Raw genomic sequence first — 23,306 nt, forward strand, 5'->3', positions numbered from 1 at the left:
AAGGTACCCCTGCCCGTATGGGCCAGTCTTGACAGACTCTAGAGTTGTGCGCTCATCTCACTCTAGAGGCCGGGAGCCAGCGCTGTCCGCAGACACTTCCGGGTCACGTGGCCAGCGTGACGAAGCTGCTCTGGTGAACCAGAGCAGCACACGGAAACACCGTTTACCTTCCCGCTATAAAGCGGTACCTATTTATCTACTTGCACTTAAGGGTGCTTTTGAACTGCTAGGTGGGCAGGAGCTGGGACCAAACGATGGGAGCTCACCCTGCCACGGGGATTCGAACCGCCAACCATGCGATTGGCAAGTCCTAGGCGTTTGCACATATACTTTTTATTAAATTTATATCCTACCCCAAAGAAGCTAAAGGTGGCAAACACTCAGGCAATAAAACAATTAGAACAGGGGTCAGCAAACTTTTTTAGCAGGGGGCCGGTCCACTGTCCCTCAGACCTTGCGGGGGGGCGACTATATTTTTTTTTGGGGGGGAATGAATTTCTATGCTCCACAAATAACCCAGAGATGCATTTTAAATAAAAGCACACATTCTACTCATGTAGAAACACGCTGATTCCCAGACCATCCACAGGCCGGATTTAGAAGGCGATTGGGCTGGATCCGGCCCCTGGGCCTTAGTTTGCCTACCCATGAATTAGAACATCTAAAATTAACTCCCAACAAATGCAGACTCTGCTTGAAAGGCTTGCTGAAAGAGGGAGGTGACACTGAAAAGGGAGACAGCATCTAACATTTAACAGGAGGGAATTCCAAAGGGCAGGTGCCATAAGACAAAAGCCAAGATTTCCCCCAGGGTCAGCTTCTGGTTGAAGTGTCTGGGTAAATGAAGATACTGAAGAAACACCACAACAAATTCTTTAGGAAAATCATTTAATGAGAAAGCTGGAGAACGTTCATTTGTGTTTTTTAAAAAAATATTTTAAATATATATCTGCTATAAAAACAAAAGGCCATCCATAGTAAGAACGTATGTACACAAATCCTTTCTATGTACAAGTTATTTAATAAAAGGAAACTGTTTTTAGCAGTGAAGCTACACTAATATAAATGACCAGCAGATCATTCTGTAATAGATTAACCAACCAGGGCAGAGCTGCCCCAACCCAGTGGGCAGAAAATAGTTTCTTGGGCTCTCAAGATTATTAGACATTGAACTACTCTGGATAACCACCAAGGGAAACACCACAAATTGCCTCCTACCGTCCCATAATTTTGAGACAATTGTCTGGTGCACAGGACAAAGTATCTCAGCCTGCTCCTTCGCTTTTTGTTCACCTACAGGGCAGGTGAAAAGGAACTGCCGTGGGGGGGAAACCCTGAAGAGAGAAACCTAATTTCTCCCTGCCTCACACGTAGTTTGATGTAGACCAAAGGCAGCAACATAACTCAAACCAAGCCTTAATCCATAGAAACAGGTGCTGGCTTGATCTTCCGGCCTTTTTTGTTCTAAAAGGGTGGTAAAAGGTGTTGCAGGACTTAATGACAGTTCACCTGTGCAGGGATAAGGGGAGACACCGTGGATCTATGCCAGTGTTGTGATAAAACACTTGCAGAGATCCAAGGATCATGGGGTTTGGTGCATGGTGGGAGTTGCAAGAGATGAGCAGCTATAACCTCAGTTACACACACTTAGTTGCATCAGCATAGACATTTTGCCCATCTAGTAGTTTATTTCTTGAACAAAATGGTAAGCTTGATCTTTTGTGCTTCAAAGGGAGAAAAAGACTTTCGTGATAAAACACAATCCTATAAAAGAGGTCTCAATAGCATCCGCCAATGGAATAAATGCTAAAAATGTCCTAACGAACGTGCATAAAGGTTCGTTATTCTTGTGAAATCAGATCTAGATTGGCTATATGCCTTAGGGTAGGTCTTCCATGTGGGCAATTCCAAGGGTGCTCAATCTCACCCATGTGGGTGACGAGTTTCTTCATCTCATTTGCATTAAGCGCTGTTCCAACCATCACCTGTAGATGAAAAATAAAATGTTAAAAGTCTCATGAGGGTCAGTACTACCATTATCTATTTTTGGTTGACATACTTTACTTCCTTAATCTTAAAAAAGGAAGTTCCCTCCTATGTCCCGTTATCCAGTAAGCAGCTTTGAGCGTTATTTTAATAGAAAAGCAAGAAATAAATATGAAATCTCTAACGGATTAATACTTACAGACTTTCTACATGCTCGAGAAGCGAACATCTGTCTTACTCTGGAAGGCCTGCACATCACTCCAGGGCTGTCACTTAACATGAAGATTAACTCCTCTATATCTTGTGGACCAAAAGTCCAGTTTTTGCTTGTAGGTAAAGAAATGAGTTTAACTCTTTGGGTAGCAGGAGCTGAAAGGTATTAAATGAATGATTTAATAGCCCTTTTATCACTGTAAGGATAGGAGGGGGAATTTTTACATTGTTTACACCACACTTTTCATGCTTACATTCTTAAAAAGCCAAAAGTAAATGAAAAATTCCCACTTGTAATCTAAAACCTGAAATTTAGATTTTTAAATCATATGCTCTTAATGCAGCAAGAGCGTCTGATGTGGCTCTGCGAATGTAGATCTTCATCTGTGTGTGTGATTAAGCTGATGATTGATTGATTGATTGATTGATTGAATTTAAATACCGCCCTATACCCGGAGGTCTCAGGGTGGTTCACAGAACAAAATCAAAATATAAAACATTATATATATATATATATATATATATATATTTGCTTTCGTAGATTTTCACGGGTACAGGAATGCAGGTTTTGGTGTCCTCGGGTGTCTTCCCGTGTAAAAGTTGGGGTGTCTAGGCGACGTTTCGACGAGGTCTCACTCGTCATCTTCAGGCTGGTGCTTTCGGCTTCTTGTTACTGGAACAGAGCTCTGTTCCAGTAACAAGAAGCCGAAAGCACCAGCCTGAAGATGACGAGTGAGACCTCGTCGAAACGTCGCCTAGACACCCCAACTTTTACACGGGAAGACACCCGAGGACACCAAAACCTGCATATATATATATATATATATATATATATATATATATATATATATATAAAATATATAAAATCAAAATAGAAACGACCCAATAAACACACATACCCTGATTAAGGCAGCTGTTCGAAGATTGAGCGTGCCTCAAAAATAATTTTAAAATTTAATCATTTCTACTTTCGTGTTACCGGACAAACAGGAAGCGTAACTGTTTCACTTCCTCTCCTTTCTCCTCTCTCTCTCTCATGTCCAAAATAGAACCTTTCATACCCCAGGCCTCCAGAGATGAACGCTGCCCCACCTTCACAAGTCTGCATACCTCCCTGCCTCATTAACACTAGAATTTGTGTTCTTAGGCTCAGGTCCTGCTTACGGGCCTCCCATAGGCATCTGGTTGGCCACTGTGAAAACAAAATGGTGGACTCTGATGGGCCTTTGGCCTGATCCAGCAGGCTCTTCTTATGAGAGTAGGAGGTAAAGGTAAAGGTAAAGGGACCCCTGACCATTAGGTCAGTCGTGGCCGACTCTGGGGTTGTGCGCTCATCTCGCTTTATTGGCCGAGGGAGCTGGCGTTTGTCTGCTGACAGCTTCTGGGTCACGTGGCCAGCATGACTAAGCCGCTTCTGGTGAACCAGAGCAGTGCACGGAAACGCCGTTTACCTTCCCCCTGGAGCGGTACCTATTTATCTACCTGCACGTTGACGTGCTTTTGAACTGCTAGGTTGGCAGGAGCAGGGACCGAGCAATGGGAACTCACCCCGTCGCGGGGATTCGAACTGCCGACCTTCTGATCGGCAAGTCCTAGGCTCTGTGGTTTAACCCACAGCGCCACCCGCGTCCCTGAGTAGGAGGTAGGAACTGTTAATACTAACAGATTTCTTACCAGCCATTCACCATGAGGTCCCAAGGTGGGTTACAATTCAAAAACCCAATATTAAAGTTCATTTTAAACATCAAAGCACTGATTCAGACAGTAGAGAGAGATGTGAAAAACAGAGAGCACAAGGCAGAACATTTCCTGTTTTCTTTGCATGAATATCACAGTGGAGAGGTTGCACTCCGGACTATTGCTATAGCAACATGGGAGCTGCTTCCCTAGTCTTGCTTTATTCCATAGCAACATGAAAGGTCTATAACGTTCAGGTTGACAACTGCTCACCAGGACGGAGAGCACTACTGTGGGAAGGAACCATAGCCTTGGGCCCACCTACTTGGTTCCTTTGTCTATACCAGTGTTTCCCAACCGGTGTTCCGCGGCACACTAGTGTGCCGCGAGACGTTGCCTGGTGTGCCGTGGGAGGGAGGCGGGCGAGTCGGGCGGCGAGAGGCGGGGCGGCGGCGGCATCTCCTGCTGGATGCAAATCCAAACATGGCGGGCGCCTCCCTCGCTCCTTTGTAGGCGGACCATCGAGAGAGAAAGAAAAGGAGGCGAAAGAGCGAGAGAAGGCGCCTGCGCGGAAAGAGGAGCGAGCAGTGCGCCTGCACGCCGCGGCGCCCGAGTGCAGTGAAATTCCGTGAAGAGGGGAGGGGGGGCTGGAAAAGAGAGAAAGGAAAGATTTTTCATTTTTTTAAAAAAAAAAAAAGGAAGAGGGAAAGAAGAGAAAAAGCGGCAGAAGCTGAGGGGAAGGTTTCCGTGAGGGAGAGAGAGAGAGAAACGCGGGGCTGGCGGGACCCCTCATCTTCCGCCACGCGTCGCCCGCCACCGCCTCAGAATCTCCTCAGGAGCGGCTGCGGCTGCTCCCCTTCGCCCCCTTCCTCCCCCCCAGCCCCCTCCCAACCCCCAGATGAGGGACGCGAGGCGGCGCCGCTGAGAGGACGGGAAGGCCCCCGGCGGCCGGGTCGGCTCGAGCAAGGAGGGGCGAGCGCTAGCCGGCTGGCTCTAGCCCGGCAAGAGGAGGAGGAGGAGGAGGAACACGCCGTCGCTTCCACAGCGGCCGCCCCACACTCCCCTCCCCGGGCACCGGCGGGGAGAATGACGGAGCTCCAGTCCGCGCTGCTACTGCGGAGACAGCTGGCAGGTCGGTCCGTCCGTCGGTCGGGGCAAAACACACCACAGCGCAGGCAGAGGCAAGCAGGCCCGTCTCTCCCTGCCCCCCCTCGGACCTGGCCGGCCTGGGGTTTGCACCCCAAACATTCATGTCCACCCCAGCTACACAAGCCACACCTTGCTCTCAGTTCGATCTGTCAAATAACTCACCTATCATTCACATAAAGAACCTAGTCTATCCTCAAACGTCAGAATGTACCTCCTCTCTAGCTTCCCCCACTTCATCTAGGCACTTTCAGCCCTTACTTAACCCACCCCAGCCTGCTTACTCTTCCTTCATTTGCTATAAAAACTAAATACAGAGAGAGACTGAGAGCTGTTGACGAAGAGCTACGTGTGTGTCTTTCTTCGATTCCAGCCAGAATATCAGCTTTGTGTTCAGCCAAACAGGCCCAGGTTGCGCACTGAATAAAGTATTTTATAATTTTTCATATTTCTGTTTACTTACTATTTCATAATAAAGTAATTATAAAATACTTTCTTTGTGTTTATTTGATTCCTATTAAAGAGAGTTACTTTATATATAGTCAATATAGGCACAGAGTTAATTTTTTAAACATTTTCTAATGGTGGTGTGCCTCGAGATTTTTTTCATGAAACAAGTGTGCCTTTGCCCAAAAAAGGTTGGGAAACACTGGTCTATACTGCATAAACTCTGTGAGAAGAAAACCCCAAGGCATTGCTAAGAGAAAAGAATAATTCCTATTAGGATGTAAAGCTGATGAAATTTCCAGAAGTGTAACGTAGCTTCCGGGCTTTTTTTCAGGGCAGGAGCAAGGACATTTGCCAGAGCACCATAACTCACAGACTATTCTTGCTCTGGCAAGTGAAAGCAAACAAGATTTTGAAGTTTCATTTACATGGAGGAAGTCAGAAAAGGAAGAAAACAATGAAGCAGAGGCTAGATACATCTTTCCTTTCCTTTGATGGGGTTCCTGACTTCATGGTAGCGGTGTAAGTGGTGACACTACCTTTGCAAGATTGCTTGCATTTCAGCTGGGTGAAAAAAGCTCAGTGTGTTCTACAAGTTGAACCAATGCAGTCCAAAGCAATCCCTACTTACTTGCCACATAGCTGGATGGAGATTACTCTCAAGGACCTATGCAAACGATTGTTGCATACTATACACTGCTGCTGCTTTTCGGTGGGTATTGGTGCTGGAGAGAAAGAGACAGCAACCACCACTTGGGCAAAGGAACTTGGGCAGATCTTTGTACCCTAGATATTAGCATCCCATTTAGGCGGAAACTCACCATCTTCATCAATAACAAAATCAAATCCATTTTTTCTGAAAATTTCCAGGTTATCCATTAAAATGCTTTCGCTTACAGCAGTTAAGTTAAGATTCTGAGGCCTGAAATAATGGGAGACATTGAAAAAAGAATAGGGAGTGAAGTTAGTGTGCAAGTGTTTATCTGTATACATTCTGGCAAAAGTTAGGCCCCACATGATACATTTAAAGCAGGCTCATGCCACTTGGGTACTGTAGTTTAAGGGTGCTAGGATTTGTGGGGAGACCCCTGTTCCCCACCAACCAATCCCAGACTTCCCTGAAGAGGGCTTGTTAAACCACACTGGGAATTGTAGCTCTTAAACTACAGTTTCCACAACTGTTTAGGGAAAGCCATGACTCTCCTTAAATGGTATAGTCTACTTTAAATGAATAAAGCAGATGGGATCCCAAAGCTCCTCCAAAGATCAGATGGAGATATTTTAATATACATCCAATGAAATGCTTTTTTTACTACTCCTCTTCTTTTTTATGAAGTTCAGAGGGGGAAAGGGGTTTGAGTAAGCCAAGCCTAACCTCAAATGTATCAAAAGACCATCCTCACATTAATCTTAGCATTCATAGGAACTTTGAATACTAGGACAGCTAAACTTCTTTTTAAAAAGTATTTAAAATGCTGTAAAACCCACCATAACCTGTGGCCAATTTTCAATTCTAGCCCGACTGCTAAGTACCTAAGGCAGGCAGCCCCAAACTTGACTCTCCAGATGTTTGGGGACTATAATTTCCATCATCCCTGACCACTGGTCCTGTTATCTAGGGATGATGGGAGTTGTAGTCCCAAAACATCTGGAGGGCCGAGTTTGGGGGTGCCTGACCTAAGGGGCTCAGGACACAGGTTAATAGGACATATTTCCATATGCTAATTTATAGATTACCCCTGAGAAATTAAGATGGAGGGCTGCTGGTGCCTCAACTTGCAAAGTACTTGGCAGTGGACCCAGACACCCTATAAGCAAAGGAAAGCACAAAGGCTTTAAAAAGTGAGGCGGGAGGAAAAAGTGCTCCAGGGTCTCACATAAAGAACCTTTTTATGAGCCCTAACATACACCCCCCCTTAAATCAGCTTGCATTCAAATTATTACCTTTGTTAGCTGTATCTCACTCCATCCCAAGTATGTGCTTCTTTAAACAGCCACAAGTTAAAAATATGTTTATCCAATCACTGCCATTCAGCTAGTACAGTGGTACCTCAGGTTACATATGCTTCAGGTTACAGACTCCATTAACCCAGACTCCATTAACCCAGAAATAGTACCTCGGGTTAAGAACTTTGCTTCAGGATGAGAACAGAAATTGTGCTCCAGTGGCGCGGTGGCAGCAGGAGGCCCCATTAGCTAAAGTGGTGCTTCAGGTTAAGAACAGTTTCAGGTTAAGAACGGACCTTTGGAACGAATTAAGTACTTAACCTGAGGTACCACTGTACTTAGTATTTCTACCCCACTCTTCTGCTCCCTGAACACCCAGAGCAACTCCCAAGGAAGCTCTACCATGCAATAAAAAAGCAACGAAACTGGTCCAACAGTAGGGCCTTTGCTGACTGCACTGAGCGGCCAGCTGCTCGTCTTGGGACACTTACGTGATCAGCTTCTGCCCCTGCAGAACAGTGTGCTCTTGCAACATCTCGAAGTTGTACTTCTCATCTGAAGCATGTTGATCAATGATGAAGAGGTCCGAGTTCAGCTTGGCTATTATAAACCCTAAATTGAACTGGCCGATTATGTCCATTTTAGCAAACATCTCTTTCCTGTATATAGGGAAAGGGTGGGGAAAGCAGGTTAAAAATGTGTTTACATTTTAGGGCAGGGGAACTATCAGCCCTTTAAGTTCCCTAAAAAGGTAAAGGTAAAGGACCCCTGACAATTAAGTCCAGTCGCGAAGGACTTGCTTTACTGGCTGAGGGAGCCAGAGTTTGTCTGCAGTTTTTTGGGGGTCTTGTGGCCAGCTGCCTAAAAGACTAGCAACTCGTTCCAGAAAGTTACAGTGAGCATCACAGTGAGTTGTGAAAAGCTCTCTCTGTCACCTCATGGTCAAGGACAGATGTGTAAGCAGCATTGCCCAGCTGTCCCTCAAGCAGAGTATATAGGAGCCTGGGAAGAATTTTGCATGGGAGCCTAAGATGGAAAGCTGTGTCTCACGGTGCAAAGCAAAGCAAAGTTTCACCTACTCTACAGTGAGGATTTCCTGGTCACTGCAAATATTCCAGATGTACCATCCCAACTCCTTTCAAGTCAAACAGATACCATTGCTTTGCCAATGGAGGAATTTAAAAGGTCAAATACCTTATTTCTTTTCTTAATTCGTCTTCTGCTGTTTTATTTTCTCCTGGGCTAATTTTTGCCCTGAATTTTCTGAATTTTAGCGCTGCTTCTTTCTTCTCCTGTTCCTGGCTTAGCTTCTTTACTCTGCCCATCAGTGCGCTCAGAGAAAACTCCAACGGTACGGTTTTCTTCTCCAATTCTACAGGTACGTCGTACTGCGATAGGGCTGAAGAACCCCAGTCATTCTCAGTCTTTGACAGAGTGGCCACCTGAGAAAGAGGCTGGCTCATCTTAAAACGTTTCATTTTGGGGGGTGAACTGTCTCCCTGCTGGGATAATTGGCTCTCTTTGCTTTGGTTCAATTTGCATTCAGCTCCCCAGAAATCTCCCCTCGTCTCAAGACTGCCACTTTGAACTTCTCTGAAAATAGGGAAATCTTCAAGAGGTGAGCCAATTGCGTTTTCACAGCTGGAACAGCTACCATTTTCTGGCGTGCTTAAACCCACTTCCGATTCTGCTGAGGTGCTCCCACAACCAGAATCTTTATCTTCTGCTGATTTCTTGAGTTTTTTGCCCAAAAGCATGAATGTACCTGGATCCTCCTCTCTTCCACACTCCGCCTCTTTGCTGGAGCCAGTCTTCTTATTTGGAGAATCCAAAATGCTAAAAAATGCCGGAAGTTCTTTCTGCCCAGAGGAACTTTGTTGACGTCTGGCATTTTCAACACCATGAAAACGGGCCTTTTTCACTTGGTGGAGAGAAAATGATTCCCTAAGTTTGGCAACAGTGATTGCTGTTTTTTCTTTTGCACTCAGATTCTGAGAGGAGGAGCCACGCGAAGTTTCCAAGGCAGGGCTTTCTGCCTCTTCTTTTAGCACTGTGAAATTTCCTAAGAAAGGGTGAAGAGAGGAGAGTTTTAAATTGCAATTAAAAATCAACCCACAGGAATAAATCAAGGCCCCAATAGTGAACTCCGAGGCTCCATTTAGAGAAAGAACAGCGAGAGCAGGGGTGGGGAAATGGATCTGGCCAGCCAGCTGGATCCTAGATCCCCCCAACCCCAGTGGATCACTCTGACAGTTGGATGGAGGCCTGCCCAATTGTCAATCACCTGGCTTCACAATGACATTGGGTGACAAAATTTTTCTTTGTAGTGTGGCAAGCTATGCTACAAAAGGAAATCCAAGTCAAGTGAGGCTTGAAGCCACCACTGATCAGCTGTGAAGTGGAGTTTCCCATTGGGAACTTGGTCTTGCAGCAAATCCAGCAGGCTTGCTGTCACCATCAATTGAAGCTGATAACAATTGGGAGTGTACTTTAAGGCTCCAGATTGTGCACCGCCCGCCACTTCTCTACTTGGCCCATAACACATCAAGTTTGGAGCAAGCAGATTTGAAAACAGCTTAGCAGGCCAAACTGGGACCCATCTTGTGAAAATGCCAAGCTCCATTTCACAAATGGAGGCAGGCAGAAATCCATTGATACCTGATGCCTTGTCCGTAACGCAAGGCACTGCAGGAAATCACATTAAAACTGTGCCTGAGTTTGTCTAACTAAACGAGGCCACAAGTCTAAGCGGAAGTGATTGGCCCTGAGCCCCAGGGAATACAGCTGGGCTGACATTTGAGGAAATGCGCACTGTGTGTAGCCGAACACAATCAGTTGAACCAGCCCGTTAACAATGCACTTTAAAAAAAGCATAATTATCCACTTAGAAAGGGAGTTGGTTTAAATGGCTGGTGTCATTCCTACCTTTAATATCTGGCAATGTATGGTTGACGATGAGTTTGTTAACATCACTGCCAAACATCCCCAACATTGAAGTCTTTAGAGTCGCCAATAGAAGTTTCTCTTCCTGCAACATTATTTGCCTTTTGTCAGGTGTCACATTGATGTCAACACATTCTAAAAACAAAGACATAAAATGATATTGGCTTGGTTCACATTAACATTTAGTCATGGTTTTCTTAAGCGAAGCCATAGCATGTTTAACAAATGAATTAATCGAAAGCTGTCCTGCAGACAAAAAACAAATGAACCACGCCTTGTCTCTCCAAAATCTTCTAGCAACTTTTTGCCTCGTGCCTTTGCAATTTGGTGAGCATCTGGGTGGGCAAACAAACCATGATTAAGGAAGGGTGTTAGGTGAATATGCACCTCCAAGCTCTAGTTAAAAGAAACTAAAGCTCATTAGTAAACAACAAACCATGGCTTCGTATTGTGGTTTGTTAGCAGTGAACAAGCCAATTCAGGCACTGCACCCCAGTTTAGAAGATTTCTTATCAACAGGTTAAATTTGAAGACTAATGCACTTCAGAGTGCAGAGATTGTGTATCAATTTACATCACAATCTGGAAAAAAAACAGCACACATTTGCTTGAAGTAGGGTTATCAGCTTTTGAACTAGACTTCTTGCTGCTTTTTATCAGCAGCGGGTAGTCAAGCAGCATATCATGGAAAGCTTCACTTGTTGATTTCTGCCTATCAAACCTCTATTAAAAGGAAAGAAGGAAACCAAGCTCTTTTTTAAAAAAATGGCCTGGTGGCAACCTGGCTTGTGAGTATTGGAATTGAGATTTACTGCCAACCGAGTGATGAAGAATCAGGATGTTTATCCCAACTGCTAAACAACAACCGCACACATAAACATACTTCATCTTTCAAGTTTTTCCTAGAGAAATGTGTGTGACTCACCGGAATTTGCACATATATTAAGAGCCACAAACGGATACTGGTGTCTGTTGTACATGTGGTATACTTCATTCACAACTTTGGAAACCTGTCCAGAAAAGAAGAAGGTGTTGCAGACATAATAATATAATTATAATAATTTATTATTTATACCCCGCCCATCTGGCTGGGCTTCCCCAGCCACTCTGGGCGGCTTCCAACCAAATATTAAAATACAGTAATGTTGTGCCACTTCCATGACACAGTGGGTGGAAAGACAAACTACAGCTCAAAGGCTGTAAAAGCGAAGAACGAAGGCATTGTGTGTGTTGTGAGAGAGAGCCATACCTTGCCTGCATCACAGGGCCGCTGGTTGATAAAGAAGAACTGCCTGTCTGTGGTACTTCTCCCGACACCATGATCGCAACGGGAAACAAAGCCTGTGATACTGATCAAAGTAAATATGTCAAGGATATTGTTCCAAAGAAGAAAAGCATAGAAGCTGTGCAATTTGACACATCTTTCTTTCTTTCTTTCTTTCTTTCTTTCTTTCTTTCTTTCTTTCTTTCTTTCTTTCTAAAAGACTAAAGCTGAGGTTTGTGGGGTTGCCACAGACTCACACACCAACAAATCTGTCACCACTTCTCAATGGACTTTCATCCTGGGAAAGGGCAACCTCCAGCAAACTTCTCACTCACTGCTGAACGAGTGAGGAAGCTAAGCACTTATGCCAGGTACACTGGCTTTTTTTTTTAAAAAAAAGATGAGCTTTTAATTCCTGGGTCCTTCTTCAAAAGTTCTCAAACTTTGTCACAGCAGGTCTACCCATATCCAGAAAATAACTATCCGCACATCCTTAAATATAAAAGATAAATGGATTACAATATTCATTCCTTTTTTATTATTCAGCTGCCCTTGAACTGTGGGGAATGACTATTCCAAGCTGAATATCTTGACATGCCCGACATAGCTTTGTACACCTGTCAGAGTACCCAGAACTTCGACCAGGAAGCTTGTGGGACTCACTTCACTTAAGCCTAATTTAGTATATATTTGCCCTAAACGCTTAAAATGAGAACGCAATAATTTTCATGCAGTCTCCTCGATTGGTTCCAGGTGGCAAGGAAGACTAATAGACGTGACTGACACACCTTAAAATTGTAGAGCTGAATGGTTAAGGCCGTGATCCTAAACATATCTACTCAGAGGTCCCACTGAATTCAGTAGGCATTACCCTCATGTAAGGAGGGAATTAGGATTTGCAGTTTAAGCCAATTAAACATAGGGAAGCTGCATAGACTGTGAGGTACGTACAATCTTCTACTTACGTATAAAAATTGGCTGGCATATCAGAAACATTCAGGCCATATTCTTCACAGACAGCATCACTAGGGGGTAGCTGAACGAAAGGAACCAAGCTCTGCACCTGGAAATAAGTGGTAGTTGATGGAACTTGCTTCTCCTTCCCAGCCACTGCCCAAAAACCAGAGGTTCATATACCAGCGCAGGGCTGCTTAGAAACTGTAAACAGCCCCACACTTCTCTTTAAGCCTCTGGTTTTTGGAGGTTTAAGAAGCAGTGCAGGGCTGCTGACAAAGGGCTTTCAAACAGCTCTATGCTGCTCTTTGAAGGCCCAACATTCTGGGCTTCAAAGCACAGCACCACCACCCGATGTCACTAGGACAACTTACTTTCTGTCGTTAACTGTACAAAGCATTAACTGTGCAGGAGTAGAAGTACCTATTGCATTAGTTCACTGCAGTAGCAGTAGCAGCAGCCGTATGACTAGTAGTTGTAACAATACGGATGTTAATAATAATAATAATAATAATAACAGTAATACCTGCTTTTGTCCAAATATTGCTCCAATGTTTTCTTTTAAGTTTGAGCTCCCACTGGTGCACACCACAGCTTGCTTCTTCCCTTGGCCAACCTGATTGGTGCAGTTAATACGCACTCCTGTTGAAATGATACAGTATGCTTGCAACACGTGAACCATTTTTGCATACTCCTGGCAAAAACAAAGAGATAATGATGATTTTCCAGTGACTACGTAATGAAGCATGCTTACACAGACTATGCGTGATCGCTGCCATTTCCCTCCCACTTCAAAACACCTTTTCATTCATGGCTTATTATCCTACCTCATCGTATAGAATATAACAACACAATAATGAGGGCTGGTGAATAGAACTGTTTAAAAGACTAAGCCTCCTACTTAAACCTGCATCCATCATGAGCTTGCAAGATAGCTTGTCTAAGGCTATCATATTCTCAATCTCTGGCCTACAACTGCAACATGGAAACCTACCTTAAAGGGTTGTTTTAGGGATTACCACACTATAAGCACATGTGAAGTACACTGAACACTTAAGCACTATATAAACTAAAAATAGTTACTACTATTGCCATTACCAGGCAAAGCCTCTTCTCTTTACCCAGGCTTTTGGCCTCTTTTCGTGTGGTGGCATCTGTAAGTCCTGCCTTTTATCTGCATAGCTGTGTTTTTAGTGGGGTTTTTTTGGAGGTTCTTAATTGGTTTTAACGTAAGTTGCTTTGGGTCACTCTGAGAAAAACGACTCACAAGTGTAATAATAAAAATGATAATGATCAACATTATTTTTTTTGCATCTACTAGGCATATTTGTGAAGGAAGGCAGGTGTTTACTCAGAACTAGTTTCTTGTTTATTTTTGGATCCTTGCCATCTGACTTTACCATCTGGTAAAGGAACACCTTTGTTCACTCCCTCCAATGGCCCTTGCCTTTGTTAGGATCTCTTACATTCATTCTTAAAAACAATGTTACTAGTAAGCTGCTCCTACCTTCTTAATGTTGCGCTGAAATTCTTTATGTCGTACCGGCAAGGTATAAAATAACTGCTGCACACTGACAGTTGTCCCCTGTTGTCGTGGGCAGGGGGTCCTCAGAGTGATTTTCCCACTGTGGTCAAATACCAAGCGTGTGCCAACCTTTGCAGATTTGTGACAAGTAATGATGGAAACTTCACTGGAGGAAAAGAACAAATAAATGCTACAGGGGAACAAAAGCTTCCAGGAGTTAAAAAAAACAAAACCACACCGCATTTAATGCCAACAATTTTAAATTGTAAAAACTTGCTTCTTTTAAACTTGGGCTCCCATTCTGCTCAAAGATTCTTACGGGAATGGGAAAGGACTGTGGTATAAGATGTACCAACTGATCTGGCCAGAGCTCTGCACTAAAGCAGAGAAGAATCCTACCTCAATGCACATAGGGAACTCAGAGCTTCACCTCGAAAGCCAAACGTTTCAACACGTGTAAGGTCAGAAAACTCTTGTATCTTAGAAGTATAGTGTTTCAGAGCTGGAAAAATAAATGGTAAGATAAAACAAGACATTCAGATGTCTTTTGTATAATATTACCTAGCATAAAATAATTAAAACAATTGAGTCAAGACTTTATTGCTTTATATCCGTGATGTGGTTTGGCGTATGTTTAATTATTGGTTTGCAAATAACACAGTATTCCCCACAGTAGTGCAGTAAGTTCCATAAGTCCATCAAGTCCAGAGTGTAAAACATTTGCAGGGAACTTGAACTACAACCCCCATCACCTCTAGCCATTGACTATGCTTGCTGGGGCTGATGGGAGTTGTAGTTCAACAACAACTGTAGGGCCAAAGATTTGCCACACCTGGTTTGAGATGACCTAATTTTAGACTCTGGAATTAATGGACTTGTGTGCCCTACCTCTTCTTTAAAGATGGCAACATGCATTATTTCAAAATGTGTGCTTGAGGAGCCTCCTGATTTTTCTTCTGAGTGGACCTTGGACTTCTGCCCAAAAATATTCCTTGATGACACTGCCAATTCTCAAGCCACTCAGAAATCAAGTCTGCTTCTTCCCAGTAAACTAATGTCCCACTCAGCAACACTGGGGAGAAGCCCAGACTTCTCTGATCACCCAGAGTGGCAGTGTCAAAAGACAAAGTTGCCTTTACTCAAAAACCTAGTCAAGGAAACTGTTATAACTGCAACAGTAGGGCTCATTCAGTTTGCATCTCAAGAGTTAATTCTGCTGTCAGTCAGTCAGTCAGTCAGTTGAGCAAGTGGAGGCGGAGGTAGCATGTGCCTTGATTGGCTGTGAGTTCTGGGGGAGTTTTTCCTCCATATATCTGGTTTAACATTTCTGTACTGAGTACAAGGCCTGAATAAAGAAAGACAAAACCTCTCCGTTTCTTCCTCTGAACATTACATACACTATTTTTGTTCATTTTTGTTCAGTAAAGTGCTATCAAGATTTCTGAGTCTATCAATGACTGTCATTTAAGTGACTTTGCTAGCAAAAGCAATGAGGAGGGACAGGAAGTAGTGGAGACAATTTCCTTTTTGCTACTTCCCCCCAATCCAACTGCCACCCCACAATTCACATAAAAGATACACTCCACCGAACTCTCTGTTCTGTTGAGGTCAAACCTATTCATCTGTGGCTCTTAACTCTCTCGCTACATTATATAGAAGACTTGAAAAGTTTTATTTCAAGGGTGAGATATATAGTCATTAAACAAATATTTCTAAGGGTGACAAAAGTACTGCTGCTAAAGTAAATGGTTTTTAAAATGCAGTTTTGGTGTGTATGTGGTGTGACCTGGCTGTATGTTTTTTGCTTTTCGCCATAAACACGAATCTGGAAAGTAAAATTGGTTCTGAGATTATATTAATAGCTTCTCTTAACCAAACTGATCTGACAGATTTGCATATAGAAAACGAGGCATGAAACAAAGCTTACTCAAGCCTGCGAAGTTCTCTTCTTCTACACCACAACCGTTATCAGAAACTTCAATAAGGTCTGCTCCATAATCTTTAAGTTTCACTTCTACAAATTATAAAGAATATTTGTCACATAACAATTACAAAGCATCACCACATTTTGCCACATACAGGTTTACAGCAGTGAAGGAATTTCTATACATTTTCCTTTTAATGTTCAAAATGTATGCAAGGGCACTCTTAGTCAAATGTGGTTTTTTATTATGGTACTTCTGTTCTCTTTTCCATTTGTAAAAGCTGCCCGTTTGCAGACATGCACGTGCAAACACCAACATAAGCAACATGCTAATAAGATTGCTAAACACGCACACTTGACAGTAAGCTTACCAACACTGGTAGCACCAGCATCTATGCTATTTTCCACCAGTTCTTTCACCGCAGTACACAGATTCAGCACCACCTGTCCTGAACAAATCCGATGGACAGATTTCTGGTCTATTGGTTTGATAGCTTTAGAAGGCTGGTCCCTAAAAAAACAAAAACAGAATTGGCTTTCGAGCCCAAACATTGGTTGAAATAATCCGAACGGCCGGATTTGAGACTCATAAATCAGATCATTATTAACCTTGAAATGAAGAGTCTCACGCTCGACTGGCTAAAATAATCCCGCAGGTTTTTATAGATTGCAATCGTTTTGCTGACTGTTGGCCAATTACTTTATACAATTTGTGCTGCATTTGTGGTGCTCTATTATTATATTTTACTGACGTTATTGCTATTTATTGTTTGCATGCCGCTTCGGGGGTCATGTGAATGAAAAGCGACATAGAAAAGCAACCACAGCAAATGCAAAGCAAGCTGCAACCTTGTCGCGCGCTTACCTAGGAAGAGCCAGCTCCATGGCGTTGCTTCGGGGCTGCTGTTTTTCTCCTTCTTCCTCGGCGGCGCTGAAGTTATTTTTTGTTAAATGTCCAAAATGCAATATGAAAACGACGCCACCCCGTTCATCATAGGGGAATGAATCAAGAGCAAGCACGAAGGTCTAAGCAGCGCCTCACTCAGAAGGTCCCCCTCGGAAGACGCGACCCACTTCGCGCTGGGCCTGAACAAACTACAGCTCCCAGAATTCTTTGGGGGAAGCGCCGGGCCTCCACGCCTCTTCGACTGTACTGCGCAGGCGCGGCCTGCGGTTCCCTCGTTAGCGCCGCGCTTGCATGAGATTCTACTCTCCTCAGGCGACGAAGCCAACGGCAGAAAAGAAGCGCCGCCTTTTCCCGCCAGCGGGAGCCAATAAGACCTTCGAGGTTTCATCCACCCGGCGCAGGCCAATAAGAAGCGAAGTCGGGGGCGGGTCACGGACGAACGCCCTCCAATGGCAGAAGAGCAGTGGGTGTGGCGCTCGCGCGGGGCGTGGCTGCCTCTGTGCCAGTCAGTCAGTCAGCGAGGAGCCGCCGGCCGGGCAGCCACGATGCCGATGTACAAGGTGAGGCCCTTTCACGGGGGGCCTGGCTCGGCGGCGGTCTTGGCTGAGCACCTTCCCGCCTGCATGTACCGGGTTGGAAATATGCACCGTTGCCCCGAGGGCGGCTCCCCTTCAGCCGCCTCGCCGCCGCTGCTTCACGAGGTAGGAAGGAGGCGGCCCAGAGGCGCCGCACTCTGAAGCGGGCAGGGTCGGGGTGGGGCGGGCGAGGGCTCTCCTTCCTTGGCCTCCCTTCCTAGGCCGCGAGGTGCGGCTCCTCAGCCCGGCCTGGCCGTCTCGCCAGCGCTTTCACTTTCCCAACCCGGGCTGAGGGAGGTTCTTGCGCCAAGGCCTGAGGCAGCCTCGCGTTGTACTTCCGGGCGGCTGACAGTCCATACGTTTAAATCTCAATTCTTACATTACACAAAGACACACACACACACACACACACACACACACCACACCATGAATCCAGGGAATTGTAGCTTACCCCCTCCCCTCTACATTGTTGTGAACTGCCCTGAGATCTAGAGAGGAAGGGTGGTATACAAATTTAATCAATAGTAATAATAATAATAGGGACACTGGTGGCGCTGTGGGTTAAACCACAGAGCCTAGGACTTGCCGATCAGGTCAGTGGTTCGAATCCCCGTGACGGGGTGAGCTCCCGTTGCTCGGTCCCAGCTCCTGCCAACCTAGCAATTCCAAAGCACGTCAAAGTGCAAGTAGATAAATAGGTACCACTCCGGCGGGAAAGTAAACGGCGTTTCCGTGTGCTGTTCTGGTTCGCCAGAAGCGGCTTAATCATGCTGGCCACATGACCCAGAAGCTGTACATCGGCTCGCTCGGCCAGTAAAGCGAGATGAGCGCCACAACCCCAGAGTCGGCCACGACTGGACCTAATGGTCAGGGGTCCCTTTACCTTTAATAATAATATTATTATATTATCAAATGTTTTTGTATATGCAGCTGAAGTGGGTATATGTGGCTGCTGTTCTTCCAGGAATCTTGCAGGGCAGCACAAGTCAGGTGTTCCAAGTTTCTTCTTTCGGAATAGCTTTAGGACAGAGCTGCACTTGACTAAAAGGTTATCTGGGAGTAATTGTATATGCTGCCTCTACATATTGTTCATGGTTGCAGTTGGGTTAAATGTCTTACTTAATTTGTTTTACCTATGCTAGTGGTGGAGGACACAACCAGCCCGCAGGCCTAATAGGGTGTGCCTGGCCATTGTACGCAAAACACACCCACCTGTCAGTTACCTGACAACTTAGGGAATTTTACTTTGCATTTATAGACCATTTGATCACAAATTTCTCTGAAGTGGTTTGCATAATAAAAAAGCCTATGATTGGAGTTCAGGGATCTTTTGCTCTTCAGTCTTAGCACTGAGTAGCATAGCACTAAGATCGGATATAAGCCTCTTGCCCTGTTGTTTAAAGGCAGCTAGCAGTTTCAAAGCACGAAAACTCTGAATCAATATCTACTTGTCAAAATGGCCGGTAGACAGTGGGCCAGATAATAATAATAATTTTTTATTTATATCCCGCCCTCCCCAGCCGAGGCTGGGCTCAGGGCGGCTAACACCAATAAAATCCAGCCCTACATCTTTTTCCAGTTTCCCACCTGTATTTCCCGCCCCTTGACCTGTATTGAACCTTGATATATTGGCAGAGTTCCCATATGCATGGATGTTGGATAATACTAGCATGGAGACTTGTAGAGTGTTAAAGCTGAGGTACGTGGGAAATATCCGTCTGTTTTACACAATATTAAAACAGTTAAGTGAATACCAATTGAACTTTATCTAGGAGGAAGTTGATCCGGCTCTTCAGGCACTTGAATCCCGCCAGGAGGAGATCTTGAAACGCTTGTATGAGTTGAAAGCTGCTGTGGATGGGCTTTCAAAGATGATCCAAACACCAGATGCAGACTTTGATGCAACAAACATAATCCAAGCAGATGAACACATTCCTTTATCTGCTAGTGCTGCAGAGCTTGACAATTTACTTGGGAAGGCAAGTTCAGATTAACTTTCTCTACACCACAATTCCTGTATATTTGACTTAACCATTGTTGGAGTTTTTATGATGGCTAATGGAGTAATTAGCATTCAGGCCAACACTCAGAATGATTTATCACTAAAACATAGCTGAAATCCACAGAAGCACCTTGTGATAGGTGGGAGGGGTACAGAATTATTTTAAAGCTAAGCTTTAATGAGGTTATCAGCATTCAAGCCAGCACTCAAAATGAATTCAGTGAACGGGGTCTCATTGTTTTAAAACTAAGCTTGATAATAGATCTGAAATATTTCTTAAAACCAACCAGAAATCAAGCATTTAACAATTCTGGAAAGAAACAAAAGCTCAGCTTAATTCAGTGGCCTGGTTTCCATATAACTTGAAGACATGGTTTGTTTTGTTTAACTGGTTTCTTTGCAGGTCTAAACCCACCCCAGCCAACTAACTGGGTTGTGTCCAATAAAGCAGAATATGAATCTGTATTTTGAAGCTGACATATGGCTGTCTCTGCTCCTGTTAACAGTGGTTTCTTGTTATGTCTGAGCCCACCATCCTTGTTTAACCCTGGTTTGCTGCCATTGCTTTGCTTGTCTAAGATTTATCGTGGTTGGTTCAAAAACTCAAAACAAGTTGTCCCTCAGCATTGTATGCAAATCTGGCCTCTGTTTCAAAGTATCAACAAAATAATTAAATAGTAACTGAATTAATGATATAAGATCTTGTGGGACTTGTTAAGAAATTTGTGCCTAGTTCTTTGATTGATGCCTAATGAGACAAAATTGGCTTTAAAGTGCAGGTAAAATGCTCCATAACTTCAGTTACCTATCAGTACCTATCAGTTTTGGTGGTTGCTGGTTGCATATTGCTTTGTTCAGGCATTTTATGGCCATTATGTTGGATGTGGCTCAAGTTGCTAGTTACTGTGGGTTCTGTATTTTAATCTTTTTTACTTATCAGTTTTATTGTATGATTTTTAAATTTATTAAGTGTTTTAAAATAAATGAGAGACAGGTAGATTTGGGCTGGAATGCATTTCCTGTAGTTTTTTGTTGTTTCAGGAATAGAGTTGTTTCCCAAAAGACACATTGCACTAATTTTGAAAGTAAACATTTTTGGGATGCTACTACTAATCATGGGAGACGGAAGCCACCTTTTCTTCTAACTAGATATTTTTTATTTTATAAAGTGGAACAAGATTTCTCTTCATGAGCCAGTGCATAAATAGACATCCAGTAACTCTTCTAAAGGTCTGCGACTCTTTGTAGTTCTCAGCTGAACCATTCCATCTGGTGGATGTTAAATGTCGGCTACCAATTGTAAAAACCTTTTGTAGAACTTCATTGGTTTTGTGTGTCTTGCAGTCAATTAATGAGGGTGTTTGTGTGTTGTGCTAAGCAGGAGTGGGATGTGAATCAATGCATGAATGTGTCAGCTGAACAACTTACTTATGGCGACTTATTTTCCCACAGGACTATGGAGCTCTGAAGGATATTGTGATCAATGCAAACCCCAATCACCCACCACTGTCATTGTTAATACTCCACAGCTTGCTGTGTGAGCGTTATAAGATACTATCAGCTGTTCATACACACTCATCTGTGAAGAGTGTGCCAGAAAATCTCCTGAAATGCTTTGGTGATCAGCCTAAGAAGCAATCGCGTCATGAGTATCAGTTGGGATTTACATTAATTTGGAAAGATGGTAAGTCCAGCACATTAGGAAAAGGGACGCATTCATTAATGTTAACATGTTAGGAGTAGCACACAATTTCTTGATGTCTAATGACAATAAATGTGTATCTGCAACAAATGGGCCAGCCGCTGGCCATGAATAAATTTGCAACTGGGCAGCTCAACAACTAGTTTGTCCACAACATGGTCATTCTTTAGACAACAGAATACATTGTGAGAAGAGCCGTAGTAGTCACTTCTAGTGCCAATAACTCACCTTCAAGATTCTGTTCTCTTCCTGTATGATGCAGAAGGATCTGATAGGCACACTTATGATGACTTCAAATTATGTCCACCCACCTGCACAATGGGACTCCCTTCTCCCCTTTCCCATGTCCCAAATCTGCTCCGGGTGTCCCCCAAGCACCCACATTTTGGAAGTGCACAGGGAACAGAAGAGGAAGAAGCCCTGTTGCATGAGTTAACTTGTGTTCACTTTTCATTCATGCAGGTTGATAGGTCAATAGCTGTACGTTGTAGGGAAGATCATAGTCTTTCATTCTTTGAGTAACCTAGTTCCTCGGAATGCAGTTTCAAAAATATTGCTATGAAGCTTCTATTATATAATCTCTACAAGAAAACTATAATTGTGAAATTAACTTTCAGCTGAGGAATTATAAAGCATCTTAATAACCCTAGTGTGTTTGCTAACTTGCTCTTAACTGCTCAAATAAACTTACGTCCCATTGTTAGGCAGTCCTTGGTTTTTACCTGCAAGATGAATTAAGCTTTCTGCTCTAGTTAAGATGTTTAGTGTTTAGCTTAAGTAAAACTGTCAGTTGTGAAAGTAGAAAAGGAGCATATAATACTCTGTCTTCAGTGTTTCAAACAATAAAATTAAGTTCTTCTGCTATTATGCTACCTTAACTGACAAAGCCATTTTAAGTTAACGCTGGCCTATGGTGGTGTGTCTGGAAGAAGAAACTAAAAAGTAACACTACACACTGCCTACTTTTTGAAGAAAGGGCATAATGCTGTAATGTTGAAGCTGGAAATTGCACCAGTTATCCCAATTGCCAGGCTTGGATTAGGAGGAATCTGTTAGTTTACCTGTTCAGTAATCTCTCATGGAGACATTTCCTAGCAGCTATAAGTAAAAGGTAGCATGGCTGACTATATGCAAGTATTCGATAAAAATTCAGTATCTTATATATAAAATCTGGCTAGCAATTATTGGCATAATGGGACTTGTTTATAATTGTGTTTAATGGTTCGAATGAAATGTATCTGTCTCTTCAAGGCGCCTGCTTTTCTTGTCTAATGTTCTGTTGCGTTGTGTTTGTTTCAGTGCCAAAATCCCAGATGAAGTTCAGCGTTCAGACCATGTGTCCCATTGAAGGAGAAGGAAATATTGCTAGGTTCTTGTTCTCCTTACTTGGTCAGAAGCACAATGCGGTTACAGCAACTCTGATAGACAGCTGGGTAGATACAGCCATCTTCCAACTGCAAGAAGGGAGCAATAAAGAAAAGGCAGCTGTTTTGCGATCTATGAATGCAGCCCTCGGCAAGACATCCTGGTTGGTGGGCAATGAACTGACAGTAGCTGACGTCGTGGCCTGGTGTGCACTTCAGCAGACAGGGAGCACCAATGCTGTTCCAGCCAATGTGCAGAAGTGGCTAAAATCTTGTGAGAATTTGGCACCTTTTAACTCTGTTCTCAAGTTGCTGAATTAAACATGTTCTATAGAAAGGGACACAGTTGAAATATTTTCTATATTTACATGTGTGCTGTGAGCCTGGGTTTTATAAAGCCTGTGAATGAAGTTTTAGAAGGCAACTGTCAAAGGTCTTATGTCAATAAAATGCATCACTTGCCCTTTGTGTATATCTTTTAGTGCTTGGTCCCTCTTTTAGAGACAGCGCAGTGGTACCTCTGGTTACAAACACTTTGGGTTACAGACTCTGCTAACCCAGAAGTAGTACCTTGGGTTAAGAACTTTGCTTCAGGATGAGAATAGAAATCGCACAGCGGCGGCAGTGGGAGGCCCCATTAGCTAAAGTGGTACCTCAGGTTAAGAACGGACTCCAGAACAAATTAAGTTCATAACCAGAGGTACCACTGTACTGTCAACCCATTCATTTAT

The 23,306-nt window shown here is 43.7% G+C and overlaps 2 protein-coding genes across 3 annotated transcripts; one reads left to right on the plus strand and one right to left on the minus strand.

The window, feature by feature from the left end:
- Positions 1 to 871: 871 nt before the first annotated feature.
- Positions 872 to 17,117, minus strand: PMS2 (PMS1 homolog 2, mismatch repair system component). Its single transcript, XM_028705971.2, has 15 exons — positions 16,891 to 17,117; positions 16,397 to 16,536; positions 16,029 to 16,115; positions 14,501 to 14,603; positions 14,084 to 14,267; positions 13,103 to 13,270; positions 12,588 to 12,685; positions 11,608 to 11,707; positions 11,284 to 11,368; positions 10,342 to 10,494; positions 8,611 to 9,478; positions 7,908 to 8,075; positions 6,291 to 6,391; positions 2,186 to 2,355; positions 872 to 1,985 (listed from the first exon to the last, which is right to left on the minus strand). The coding sequence occupies exons 1-15, from the start codon at positions 16,908 to 16,910 to the stop codon at positions 1,842 to 1,844; spliced, it is 2,589 nt and encodes an 862-aa protein (XP_028561804.2). The 5' UTR covers positions 16,911 to 17,117; the 3' UTR covers positions 872 to 1,841.
- Positions 17,118 to 17,388: 271 nt separating this feature from the next.
- On the plus strand, positions 17,389 to 23,047 carry AIMP2 (aminoacyl tRNA synthetase complex interacting multifunctional protein 2). 2 transcript variants are annotated; one of them, XM_028705973.2, is made up of 4 exons: positions 17,389 to 17,492; positions 19,280 to 19,486; positions 20,962 to 21,193; positions 22,511 to 23,047. In XM_028705973.2, exons 1-4 carry the CDS (start codon positions 17,478 to 17,480, stop codon positions 22,894 to 22,896), a joined length of 840 nt encoding a protein of 279 aa, XP_028561806.2. In that variant the 5' UTR covers positions 17,389 to 17,477; the 3' UTR covers positions 22,897 to 23,047. The 2 variants fall into 2 exon arrangements, with proteins under 2 accessions (XP_028561806.2, XP_028561805.2); XM_028705972.2 differs by having other exon boundaries at positions 17,428 to 17,633.
- The last annotated feature ends 259 nt before the right edge of the window (positions 23,048 to 23,306 follow it).

Source organism: Podarcis muralis, chromosome 14, assembly GCF_964188315.1.
Source record: "Podarcis muralis chromosome 14, rPodMur119.hap1.1, whole genome shotgun sequence".
In the NCBI taxonomy this organism is placed as follows: Eukaryota; Metazoa; Chordata; class Lepidosauria; order Squamata; family Lacertidae; genus Podarcis; species Podarcis muralis.